The 14642-nt window shown below is 34.0% G+C and overlaps 1 protein-coding gene across 1 annotated transcript; it reads right to left on the reverse strand.

Moving 5' to 3' along the window:
- Positions 1–1290: 1290 nt before the first annotated feature.
- Positions 1291–5967, reverse strand: atf3 (activating transcription factor 3). Its single transcript, XM_079584280.1, has 4 exons — positions 5802–5967; positions 4182–4432; positions 3846–3953; positions 1291–3440 (listed from the first exon to the last, which is right to left on the reverse strand). Exons 2-4 carry the CDS (start codon positions 4422–4424, stop codon positions 3183–3185), a joined length of 609 nt encoding a protein of 202 aa, XP_079440406.1. The 5' UTR covers positions 4425–4432; positions 5802–5967; the 3' UTR covers positions 1291–3182.
- Between the last annotated feature and the right edge of the window lie 8675 nt (positions 5968–14642).

The raw sequence follows: 14642 nt of genomic DNA on the forward strand, positions 1-14642 counted from the left end.
AGGTGATCTAGTTCCAAAGGTGTATTCATACCTGGTTGAATTATTTAAATTACAAATAGTGATTCATTTCAGTGCACTGATTGGGAAACAAATATGAACAAAGAGTGTTCGTTTCCTGGTGATTGTAATACAGAGTTTCTTTATGAGCACTATATGTTTTCAGAAAAGAGGTGGAAGTTATCCGAGAGTAATTTCTGAGAGTTTATCTGACATCAATCTGCATCAGCAATGATGAAGCAATGAGCAGCAGCACAGACTTGATTGCCCCATGAATATGTTTTTCTACTTTAAGGGATGTGCACAAACATCCTGTAAGAATGACTCGAGTTCAAACTGAACTGGACCATAGCAAATAAAAAGGCCAAAAGGGATGTTTTTTTATTGTTTATCATCACGGGAAGGGTGGAGTGCAAAGCAACGATGGCACGAAGGTTTTTAATTTAGGTTTTCAACAGATTATCTACGGCCATATAAGATTTAATATTTAACTCACCTTTGACTCTGCAGAGAACATCAACCTTGGGAGTTGGAACCTTGTTTTTATTTAGTACTTTAGTGCCATATTTGCATTAAATGCTATTTTTGTTTTGTCAGAGACAAAAAAAAGCCTCTTATAATATTAACCCCCCAAGATCTTTTAATTTTATATTTGGTAGAAGTTCTACATTGCCTGGTTGCATGTTTTTGCTATTGATAATCAATGGAAGTTATCAGTCTCTGTTTGTCTGTGTATCCCAATTAAAAGCAGCCGTGCCAAGTTACTCCCTCTCAAAGATAAATGTTTAAAAGGTACTTTTAGTTCCTGTACAACCACGTTTTTTTTTCTTCTAGAACCGAACCAATTATTTGAAATTCTGAATAATTCCTGCATTTCCCCCCCCTAAAAAAAGGGAGTTACCAGAACTCAGGTACTGAGGGCTTTCCAGGGAATTTCAGAAGACTTTCTCTAGAAGCCTTCCAATGCAATCCTCATCTTTAATCAATTAAAAATCATAATACGTGTTGGCCTTATATGAAACCACCCACTTTAATAATCATTAAAATCAGCAGAAAATGCTGAATCATTGCTCTCTGGCTGCATGAACTTGATCACCTCAAGGGTTTACAGTCAGCACGTTTCTCAGGTTATACATGTGCGGACTTGCCCTACAGCGAATATCTCAACACAACTGCTTTTTGAACACCTAAAGTACACTGTAAGTAACAAGGTGTTTCCTCTTCTGATGCAATCAGGTTGATTTAATCATATTTAATCACATTTCACCTCAATAAAACCAGCAAAGCATGACTCAAATGCAAGTGGTATCTTTTTTTTTTTATTAATAAAGTATCAAAAACAAACAACAGACAGTCAAAATGAAGCAATATTTGATATAAATATGTAATTTAATGTTTCAGCCCATTATCTTCCCAATCATGACTTCTTGTAGCAAGTGCACTTGAACTATTTGACGTGGACAGCAATGACGTGATGGATAAAACATGGTTTAAACACAAATAGAAAGCATAGCTTTGTTTTCATTGCACATTTAATGTCAGTAGTACCACATTTTGTGGCATGCCTATTTGAACAATAACAAAAAGGAAAAAGCTATCTGACGCCTGCGTCACTTAACCTTTCAGTACATAACAGAACATACATTTAGACTTTACTCAAAAACAAGAGGCAGAAGTTTGTGAAAAGATTAGGGAGTTTCCTTCTGTTTGGTAGAAATGGAGTGATTTTTTAAAGAATTTCTAACACCTTTCTGTAATATTAGGCAATGCAGTCACAGGGCCTGATCAGATGTCTTGTGGTATGTGTTTCTTCACTAACAACATGGCGTGACATTAAAAGTGCTTGACACACGACCCAGGAACATAGCCAGACTATTACTAAGAGCTTTACATTGCATATTTCAAGCTTTACATTGAATATTTTAAGCTTTTTTTTTTCTTCTTTTCATTAGGAAAAAGCTCAGCTAACAATAATATTCTAAGAACGTTTTGCTAACATTCCCATTAAGTTATGAAAACGTTATTTCTGAATGTTCTCTGAAACTTTAAAACGTTTTGTGGTTATGCAAACATTCCATTAAAACATTTTTTGCAAACATTCTGAGAATGTCACTTTTGAATGTTCTGATTGACAGGTAGTAGCTAGTAACATAAAAAAAAATGTTAATAACAGAAAAAGATGTTGCTTGAACAATGTATTAATAATGTTTTGAGAACATAATTGAAAAACCACATAACTTTGAAGGAACATTCTATTAACGTTACTGGAAGAACGTTTGCTCATAACTTTAAGAGAACCTTGTCAGAACGTTCTGAGATCGTTCCCTGTTAGCTGGGAGTGTAGAGGTTTGTGCATAGACAATAACAACACACAGCTACAGTGTACATCAGAAAATAAGTATGTCCTTGCTAAAAGCACAAAAACACTTTCTTCTTTTTTTTTTTTTTTACAGTGGGCTGATAAATGCAGACCCTCCTGCTCACAGTAACAACAATATAGTCAGATAGTTGAGGTGATAGACAGGCTTTCCGTGGTGAAGGGTAGAGACTTCCTTGTAAGTGGTGTCTCAAAGTCCACCCATCGTCGACTTCCCTGTTATTTTATCTGTTTTAGCATGACTTTCCTGTAATATACATAGCCCAACAGTCCTGAGAGATTAGTAGCAGCTTGAAATACTTCACATGGCATGTTATGTGGACACTTAACAAGACAGAGGCCACAGATACATAATGTAACTAAACTAAACAACTTCATTCATCACCCTGTATGTCTGCCAAAAAAAAAAGAAATGAAAAAGATACACACAAATCACTAGGTTTCCCCCCTCACTAGAATAGTACTTGCTGTCAAACACACCACCAGGGTTCAATTTAACCAACAAACCGATAAATAAACGAAATCATGTTGTTCTAGCATCAACATGACGTCAAGCTTTGGTGCATACAAAAAGCATATCATGTTAAACGTACATTTACGAACACATTTAAATAAGAGAAAAACGCATCAGACGTCCTTCAACACTTTAGTGCTTTAACAGTCTCTTTCTTTCAGTGTACATCAGACCGACCTTGAGTGGCATCATGGCAGGCACCCGCGTTTAGTCCTTTATAACGTGGGTGAGCCTTCCAGTGTTCCTTGGCGAGGACCGCGGAGCCATTAGCTTCTTGCCTGTACAGTTTGTGATTCAGAGATGCCCACAGCTAGTTGGTATGGCGGTGTGTGTTGGTCCACTTAAGGTTAGATTCAGACCCTGCAGGGTGGTCTCTTTGATTTGCTGGATGAAGAGCTTCCTTTCATCTTCAGGGGTCTGGCCGTTCTGAGCACGGACTATGCAGGTGGGCCTGTGCAGGTTGAGCATGTACACTAGCTGCTGCTTTTGGTTCTTCAGCTCCTCAATCTGGGCTTTCAACTCGGCATTGATGGACTCCAACTTCTCCGACTCCTGAATCAAAAAACAAAAGCCATTCATTGAATATAAATGAGAGTCAAATGTTTGTAATATTTTAGATATATTAATAGAAATATGAATATTTATAAATAAATAAATAAAATAGTTATGTATATTTTAAATTATATATATATAAAACATTAATTAATATTAATGTAATCAATTATATCAGTTAATTATATACACATACATAAATATATATATGTGTGTGTGTGTGTCTGTGTGTGTACATATAATGAGTTAATATAATTGATTACATTAATATGAAGATATTTAGATATATTTATTAAGTGTTAAATATATCTAAATATATTCATATTAATTTAATAAATTATATAAATGTATTGTATTATATATATATACACACACAGTATATAAAGAGAAAATAACAAAAACTACCTTTTGTAAATGATCAGTTTTCTCCTTTTTCTTGTTTCGGCATTTTGCTGCTGCAACTTTGTTTCTTTCCCTCCTTCTTTTTCTTCGATCACTCTCCTCTGGATTGGCCTAAAATTATAATATTCATCACATATGTTAAAAACATATGGCCACATTATGTAATGAATATGGATTTTATGAAAAGATCTAATGATTCTGAATTAGGTCCACTAGTGGACGAACAATGAATTGTGCAAGCATGGCTTTTCTACGTGTGTGTTACTCAATATAACCAATGTGTAATAGAAGAAACTACATTCGTTTTCACTGTTATAACTGTAAATGAGTCATTCTTACCACTCGCTTCATTACAGGGTGTTCAGTGGGTCGTTCGCTGTTCATACACGCTCGGTCAGTGGTCAAGGTGCTCATGCCGTTGGACATGCGTTTGTTCTGGATGGCGTAGCGCAGCTCCTCTTTCACTAATGGAGTGAAGTTGGTGAAGTCGTCCAGTGTGAGAGAGCCCGGCGGGGAGAGGCAGGGAACCAAAGCCGATGCACTGATCTCCAAGGAACCCAAACCAGGATGCTGGAGCATCATTACGAAATCTAAAACATATGAAGCAAGATTTAAGTCATGGTCTTAAAAAGGAAAGGTCATATCAAAGTTTTTGTAGTCAGTAACAAACTATCAAACCCACCCCCCACCCCTATAAAATATTAGACTACCAAATAGGTAAAAACCTATTGAATGATTACCTGTAAAAATATCTTTAAATCAATACATGCAATTGCACTGTAAAATATTGTAAAAATGTATTATAGAAATAAAACATATGCATTTATATAATTGTATTAAATATATTTATAGCCTACATTTATTATTTTAATATATTATTTACAATTGAAAAATATATTTAACAAGTCCATAAATATACTTTTGAAGTAAAATACTGTTATGATTTAATGAGCTTTAGTTCATTTTTAGAATAATTTTAAGGCCATGTGTCCTTAAGGTGATTTGTGGTTTTATTATTAATTATTATTATTAATTATTATTATTATAGGCCTATTATATGGCCACAGAGGCAAATTTTCATCAAAGTGAAATTCATTAAAGCCTTAAATTGTACCACATATTCTCTTATTCCCAGGACATTACAATGGCAAACAGATTTGAATAGCTCAAACTAGTTAGTATTTTAACACAATACAATTTAATGACATGTACACATAGAAAGTGTAACATATAGTAATGCTTTTAACATCACATTATTTTTTTAAAGGGTTTCTTTTAGGTTCTGGCACCCAATATTTTACCGTATTTTTTACGATCACAGTGACGTAGTACATTTAGCTAGCCTATCACAATTTTTTTATGTTATCGCTTTATTCAAAAGTTATGCGACTAACGTTACATTCAATTACCATACTCAAATGTTTTGTCAAATGCTCTAATGTATAATAGCAGGTCTACAATCATAATCAGTAGGCTATAATCCTGTAAAATCATCATCTTTAACTGTTTAATAAGCTCTAATCCGGTGACACTGTAGCCGAAGTGTTGATCGCTAATGTAAACTGTTATTCATGTAAATATTTTCACAGTTGGCTATAAAGATTCGCCAACGCAATATCATAATCAGTTATTATACAAATATTACAACACGAGTTCCTGCAGCGCAGTTCCGCACGTTTTGAAACTACGTTACTCTTGAGAACAAGATAACTTAGATTATAAAATAAAAAAATGAATTAAATATGAATACATATAGTAAAATATAAGATAACGTTTTGAATAGCCTATAAAGTATTATAAACAATCGCTTGACCCAAAAACACAATTATATTGAATTCAGTCACCGGCTGAGTTGATTTATAATAACAACATAGCCTCGACATTTTCCAGAGTGTGTTCTAGAACAGGTAGGCTACAACAAAACCCGTAAATAACAAGTGAAACAATGTTGTCACTCACCTTGTTTTGGCTGAATAAAACGCGCGTGTTGTGATGCTCTCCACCGGCTGGAGTGTTCTCGCTCTCAGCTGGTAAAGTTACTGTTGTCGCCCGGCTCGTTGCATCACCCCTTTTAATGGCTGGAGCAGAACGGCTCTGGGCTGGAGGACGTGAACTACTACTAGAGGCGGAGCGAGTGACGTCACCCTATTTATAGCAACAGAAAAGCTATCTTTGCGATGATGCAATCAGGCAATCCTTCTGCGCGCACCATAACTGGGCATGCTCAGCCCCCCGCCCTGTCTGTACAATGGTGTAATCGAAATCGTAGCAGGATGACATGTTAACCTAATGAACAAATAAAGACATACCCGTATAATGACATGGGATCTCTGGTATGCTCTAATGTCATGTACTGAATAGTTATGAAAAAAAAAAGAAAAAAGACATGGAAGAGGAGAGATTGACTGGCTAGTTGGTCAGAATGAGACCAGAAAAGCCTTCTCACTCTGTTAAACACACTGTTTTTGTCTGTTACTGGATTGGAGAGTTCCCAAGGTCAGTGTATCGCTGTGTTTTATTGTCCATCAATGAACATTTTGTTATCAAAAATGATCATTTGGGTTTGCTTGCTTGTGTATGGCAGTAAACATGTTTTCACCATTTAACATATTCGTGTTCAACCATTTAACTTGTCCTAGTCATTTCTGTGATTTATACTTATTTTTTTATGGGTTTTTAGAGGTTGATTCGTGTTATTTTTCTTCAATATATTCATAGATTGAAAAGGTGTAATTATCAGTGCAACTTTGGGACCACTTCGAATTTACAAAGAACAAACGTTTCAGTTTTAGTGAGTTGACATTTTACAGTGTGTTCAACTTTTAAAATATAATTCAAGGTTGTAAATAAACCTGGCTTTATTATGTTTCATTTTGATTGTTGTGAACCTCTCATAATGCCCTGTTTTATCTGTTAATCAATGTGAAAGTGATAGTTCACCCAAACCTGTATGACTTTCTGTCTTCTGCTGAACACAAAAGAAGATACTTTGAAGAATATGGATACACTTGATGGATCCCATTGACTTCTGTATGGGGGAAAATACTATAGAAGTCAATGGGGCCCATCAACTGTTTCTTTACTGACATTCTTCAAAATAACTTATTTTATGTTTAGCAGAAGAAAGAACTTCATACAGGTTTGAAAGAACTTGAGGGTGAGTAAATGATTTGTATGAATTTTCATTTTTGGGTGAAATATCCAAGCTAGTGGAAATGTTGTTCCATTAAAGCTGCATTTAATTTTCATTGTTTTAACCATCATTTCACCATAATTTTCAAAAGGTGGTGAAATAAACATTAGAGCTCATAGCTTTTTGAGTTGTGGATGGATAATTTTGGAGTGATTTTAAGGAGTGAGCAGTCTGCATTCCTCTCCTGGACGTGAAGCGCAGCTTTCTTGCTCTGGTTGGGTTAATACCCACCCCTGTACACGCTCTTTAGTGTTCTAGAAATTTCCAGTGATCTCTTTTTTACCAGTCCTGGTGCAATCACTACTAAAACACTCCCTTATTACATACAATTGTGCTTGAACACAAAATAATGTTACCAAAGGAGCTGTCTAAACCTGACACAAAGTCAAAACATGGCAATATTTACTTTTCCCAAGAGAAATTATCACTGTCTGGCTCAAAAACTATTTTATCCGAATGAATGAATGAATCTAATGAAGGAGTTCCATTTGACTCATATTTTAACATTAAGTGAATTTTCTTTTGTTGTTGTTGTTTTGACATCCATCGATATATAAATATATTTGTTGATTTATGTTTTTGAAGTACCAAAGAATTCTATTCAGCATTTGATGTTGTTTATTTTTCCTTATTTGCATCTTGCAAAGGCTCAAAAACAGACTTTAAAAATGAAGTATAAAATGAATTAGTTGTTTATGATGGCCCCAAAAAGTACATGGACAGATAAGCAGTATTTAAATATTTATGAATCTTTTAAAATCCAAACCAAATTACATTATTATACGTTACAATTTTTCAAGCTAGTTGTTTTTTTTAGAAAAAGAAGTTTGTTGGGTTTGAAAACAATAAATGTACTGTTCAATATTAAGATAAACAGCATTGGAACGCTTTCTAGTTGTCAAAACAATATGTCCATATAATGTTATTCTGCTAGCAGCTGTGTGAACTCGAGGGGAACTGACTTTGTACATTCACTATCACCTTGACGCCTTGGTTATAGAAAAGGGAAGTTAGTTCTGAGAAAATGTCTCGTGTATCAATTGTTTGCAAATGCTGCATGATTTGATTTTATGTTGCCCAACAATGCAATGAAATTCACACATTATTAAACGTGGCTTATGTGTCCAAAAGTTTCGAAATAATTGTTAATGTATGTTTGATAAATGTCAGATAATTACAGACATAATATCTTATGAAATGTATTAATTTAAACTGTAAAAAAAGGATGTTTATACATTCTTTTTTAATTAATTCAAATTTTTAAGTACAATCAACTTAAATATTTGCAATTTCAACTTAAATTACATTAACCTGACTTTAATAGTTTAATCTTGTATAACTTATAAAAAAGTTGAAAATTGCTTAACTTACTTTGATGAGTGAAAATAATGTAAAAACTTATGTTGTCGACTTATTAAGTGTAAACCAAAATCACAAAAACAACAGGTGCTGCTGAAACTAAAATGGTGCTTGTGATCAAATGTGTCCATAATTAAATATTTTAATGAGTCACTACACAATATACAAATTATTGAGATATTAAGATGAATTTATACTGATATGCTGTTTAGCGGACATGTGTGGACTCTTCTGAATGATCTATATCTAAAACCTTACACATGGCTTAATATAGAAGTATTCACCATCTTATCATCTCTTTATCATATCTGGCAGGGCAGAGTCACGTCACGGAGTTCTGCTTACGCTCCATCGTATAAAGTCAAACAGGTGTTTAAAGGCCTGTGGCCATTTTGTGTCTGGGACATGGATACAGCTGTTATGATCTCAATATTGACCTGTTAGCTATTAATACACTGTGAAGTTTCAGGAGAAGGGATTTCACTCTTCCATCTGTTGTAACTTGTTGATTGTTGTCTTGTTGAAATTTTGAGTAAAATAAAGGGCATTTGTACAAATTGTGTTTAAGATAAAGGTCCTCGAACAATATACAAACAGTTTCCTTTCCCTTCTTCTTTAGGATGTGAAGAGCAATTGACAGTCATATGTCTTTCAGTTTTGTTTTTATGACACATCCTCAAACTATGTACATATATCTTTATTGCAGGTCTGAGTCTAATCAGTTTTTTTTATAAGACTTCTTATCAAAATTCTGTTAACTCAGTTTTTATAGGAAGTCATTTGGATGTATTTATTTAATTATTTAAAAGAGTCAATATCATGAAACCAAATTAGAATAACTCTGAACATTTTAAATGTGGTTTATAAATATGCTTATAATGAGGTTGCATGTAATTTAATAATTATTAAATATGATTATAATAATGAATCATAAATCTTTCATTTTACTTTACACAAATCACATTTATGGCAAAAACAAAAGTGATAGATAACATTTTGTGTTTTATAATATATATATATGCAACATGATTCATAATAATAATTATACTGATGATGATTATAATGCTGATTGTGTACATATATTTATATCTTCACAATCAGCATTATAATCATCCTCATTATAATTACCATTTAAATATATAATATGTCCTAATTATATTTAGTCTCTCATATTATGTACTATTTTCTGCAATACAAATAATATATATATATATATATATATATATATATATATATATATATATATATATATATATATATATATAACACACACACACACACACACAGACACACACACACACACACACACATTATTTCTTCTCCTTCCAATTCGGTTCAAATTACTGTATTTGCACATAAGTTTAAAACGATCCCTGGGGCATGATAAAAAAAACAAGGCTTGTGGTTTTAAAGTGATATGACAATATTGAAATATTCAAACATTACAATTACAATATTCCTTTCCATTCAAATTTTATTATGATGTAAATAACACCATTAATAAATTTACTTTCATTTATTTTTTTCCTCCATACTATGAAAATCTGTTTGGTTACCCATATTCTTCAAAATATATTCTTTTGTGTTCAGCAGACAAAAGAAATTCATACAGGTTTGGAACAACTTGAGGGCGAGTAAATTATGGCAGAATTTTTATTTTTGGGTGAACTATCCCTTTAATAACACCAAGTTCAGATAATAATAGGCAGTTTGTTCAAAATGTAACAGTCAGATTATTTTAATATTTCATATACTTTTATGTTTTTATTTATTTATTTATTTATTTATTATTTCTAACACCAGGTGATGTGGCCTTTATGTCACTTTATGTGGCCTATAGGTTAACTGGTGCACAAAGCACTTTCATAAGATGCACATGCGCATTGTTTCTTTAACACTAGCCTAACTCGAGTATTCTCGCCAGTGGAGATTACGTCACCCTTCCGGGAAATTGAGACTACAGTAATCCTGAGGTGGTTCGTTGTTTTCTAGGCTTGGAGGTGAGAAGTCAAATCACCCTTTTCCCAAAAACACCACGCGTTAGAAACGAAACGTAGGCTATTGCTGTAATAATGAAAAGTCGGGATCGATATTTTGACTTGCACTTTCGGTCTGACACATCGCATTCCAGTCAAACGTTAGTCATCGAGAATGCCTGATGGTTTCTCTCTCTAGATGTTATTAAACTTACAAATCTAATGAACGAGTACAGTATATCCTATAGGCTACTATGTAGCACACGCACACTAGGTAGCCAACAAGGTAAACACGTTTACAAACATCCTAGTTAAGCTACTACAGTAAACCAGTGGTAGCCTTGTAGGCTATTATTGTCATCAAACCACATATTATTAGGCCATATTTAAATTAAGGTTTTACAATTCCAACAATAACTGTGTTAACTATGCTATTTTGGTGAAACTAAGTATTATACAGTTTTTTAAAATAAAGGTTTAATGTATTTGCCTCGCTCTTTAAATTTATACATCAACAGACTGCAGTTTCAGAATAATATAATCAAAAATATCATATGAATCCATATTCAAACATATTGAACAGTCTCCGAATTGTTTTAGCCAATATATTAGGCTACATTGAAACTAAAATGATTTTTTTTTTTCATATAGCATTTATTTTTTTAATAATGTGGCAAGATGTGGTGATGCACATTCAACTCTGGTTTAGTTTTTGTTTATTCCAGAGCTAATAACAAATATGTACACATAAACAAATGTTTTGGTATTTGTGGACCAAACCTTAGATCAGTGATTCTCAACTGGTGTGTTGTGACCCAAAAATTGGTCACAGGTCTGATAATATTTGTCCTCGTGTTTGTTCTGTCACACTTTTGCTGTTGTTTATGAGTTGCTTATGTATGGCTATGCAGTGATTTTTAGACATTTGACATAGATACTGATTATATATGTATTTATATATATATAACAATTTATTCCTGTGATCAAAGCTAATTTTTCAGCATAATTACTCCAGTATTCAGTGTCACATGATCATTCAGAAATCACTCTTACTGTATGCTGATTTAGTGCTCATTTATTAAGTTATTATTGATGCTCAGAGTTGAATTTCTTTCATGATTCTTTGATGAATAGAATGTTTAAAAGAACAGCATTTATGATAAATTATTTTGTAACATTATAAATATCCTTACAATCAATTTAATGTGTCCTTCATGAATTAAGAGTAGGCTATTCATTTATTTCTTTTTAAATAAAATAACTTACACCAAACTTTTAAATGATAGCGTATCACGGTCTCCGCAGCACAACCGTTTTTAACATTGATTATAATAATAAGAAATGCTTCTTGAGCACCAAATCGGCATATTAGAATGATTATAATGGATCGCATCAAAAGGTAAATTGTCCCAAATGACTCAGCAGCAATGGGGCCAAAATATTCATAGCATCACTTGCTCAGTATAAATATTGACACTGCTTTCTCTAAATAATGGTTTATATAGCTTTCCTTTTACATATGTGACATAGACAGCTGTAGGACTCATAGTTATTTATAAAGTCCCAGTTAACTCAGTGCTACCTTCACACTGCTCTAACCCTGGTACACGCACCAGAGCACTGTGTATATGTTTACACCGGCTGTGTCCATAGCGACGGACTCCCGCCCAAAGGACTTTCGTCGCAGACAGGCGAAGTAGGGAAAGCCAGGATTCCCATTCCGTCACGGGCCGTGACCTCATTTCTCACTCCAGCAGGCCTCCTAGGTTTTGTTATTTCTGTCCTATGTGCAAACAGCATGTAGGATGGGAGCAAATACCTAAATGTCATTCCCCACTAAACCATAAATGCCTTACGTAATTCACAAGGAAACCGAATTGAATCACGCTCAGAACCTAGTACATGTAGGCTAATGAATCACATTTAGCGAGGACTTCCTCTTTTCACGGCCACTCGTTTTCCTTTCTACGGTTTCTGGATTTCATTTACAACGAAACTTCTTTGTATGGTAATGTAAACTACGTGCTCTAATATCTGCTTCCTGCAGATGTGAAAGTAAAATGCTGCTACATATTTGGCCGTTCTGTGAACTAAGGAAGTTTCTATGATTTTTTTTGTTTTGTTTTTTGTTCTCATTCCACATCCACTCGGCATCCGAGCAATACCTCAGGCTAACCTCATTTTCATCATTCATTTCCCATTCCTCACTTCTTCAATTTGGTGTAAATTCTAAGAACTGCGTTAATTGGGACTCTTGGCTTCTTACTGGCACATAGAATATAACAGCCTCTAATAATTTCTGGTATTTTATTTCAAGCAGGGAATTGAAGCAACACAGGCATCCTATAAACACACACACACACACACTGCACTTAGTCTTTAAGGACCACGTCATATTTAAGAAGTCATGTGACTGCCTGTAAAGGATCTTCGAGTGATATAAAATTGATACGGTGAGCACAGAGCTGTGAGAGTCTTTATCCAATCAGCTTGCTAGGGTGAGATGACATCATCTCACTGCTCTGTGGTGTGACTACTACATCATTGCAGCATATAGGATTAATAGTTAATGATAATCCCTTGAGATCAGCCAATCAGAGCAGAGGAGAAGGACATGGTCAGGGCATGTCCACAACCATCAATTCAGTGCTGGAGCTAAATCACGTGTGATACCTGTGATATCTACATAGTCTGTTATAAATATATACAGTGTGTGTGTGTGTTATATCTTAATCAAGGTTATAGTGTACATGCTTATTTTTTTTAAAGAGCTTCAGCACAGGTGACATGATGTCAAGGACAAAGATTTCTGTGTCTCTAAAAATGTTTAATCTGACATTTGAAACCATAATAATATTCTATATTGATTATTAATCAGCACATATTGTTTTACCTGCTTATGTCATACACCACAATTTGGTTGAATATTAACTTGCACAAGCTCATGTGATGATGAGTTCAGTGTTTTGCAGTCTGACATCAGGATGAGTCAGAGAGTAACAGGACTCTGGAAATGCAGGTATAGAGGCAGATGAGTCATAATCTTAAAGACCAGCAGCAAAACAAAAACACCCTGTCCCAGCATTTCCTGATTATTATATCAAATAGAAATGCAAACGTATGGATGAATATGCACATTCACAATGTCTTTACCTGTTTATTTATTGTTTTATTTAATGATCTATTTATACAGCTTTTTTTCTATTCAGGTGCAGTGAGGTGACTGAATTAGAGGGACACTTTCCCTTTATTTAAGGGAGTTTTGCATTTTAAAATGTGTTTAATATCATGTACACTCACATGGAACTCCAGTCATATGAGTAATTTAATAGATTATTTATTTTACATTTTTTTACATGTTGCAATCACAACAAAAATGGATTGTTGGTGCATTTAAGTTCAAGTGAGTTTATTTGGGGGGGAAATTATTGGGCAATTTCATATTTCTTCCCCCCTTCATTTACTGACAAACATATGAAGATTTTCTTAACACTACTGGACCACAATGAAGTGCACAGGATGTGCAGCGATGTGTAAATTATGGATTTATGGGAAGTTTGGTTGCAGAAGCCAGGGGATCAAAGAGAGTCATGGGAGTCTGTAGAAATGCAGGTTTTAAAAAACAGGTTGAAAATTGTAAATACAAATAAATAAAAAAGGTTATAAACCAGTAAACGAGTCATATTTCTCGACAATTTATGTTCTTTATTAATAATACGCAAAAAGCATACTAACTACATTGCACTGTCAACATTCATTACAGTTTATTACAACCATGGCTTTTTCAAAGATGAAGTGTGTAATTTCTGAGCTGAATTGCAAAAATAACTGTTTTCAAATGGGTATAAAACACTCGTCACATTCTTAAATATCCTTTTATTCTTTGTGTGGCACTTTTAAAAACAAAAACATTTGACCAAACGTTAACTAAATGTTTGTATTTTATTCACAAGACGAGACCAATAACTTTGGCCTTTTAGAGAGCCCTTTAAAACCCATAAATGAACCATAAATTGCTCAGTCATTTAGGCTATCATAACAGATATGTTATTCAATCATTTAATGATTACAAGATGTTTCCATTAAATTCCAGGACTTGATGTATACAGTTTCGGTAAAAAAGGTCACGGGGCAGAACCAAAGACCCAAGTCATGTGATGAAGGGGAATTTCCTGTCTGCTGCACACAACAAAGAGCACGCTGAGCGCAGCGAGTCATGTGACTGGAGGTGCTACATGTGGAGTGTGCGGTGGAAAACACCCACTAGTTATT

This window comes from Phoxinus phoxinus, assembly GCF_949152265.1.
Source record: "Phoxinus phoxinus genome assembly, chromosome: 16".
NCBI classification, from domain to species: domain Eukaryota; kingdom Metazoa; phylum Chordata; class Actinopteri; order Cypriniformes; family Leuciscidae; genus Phoxinus; species Phoxinus phoxinus.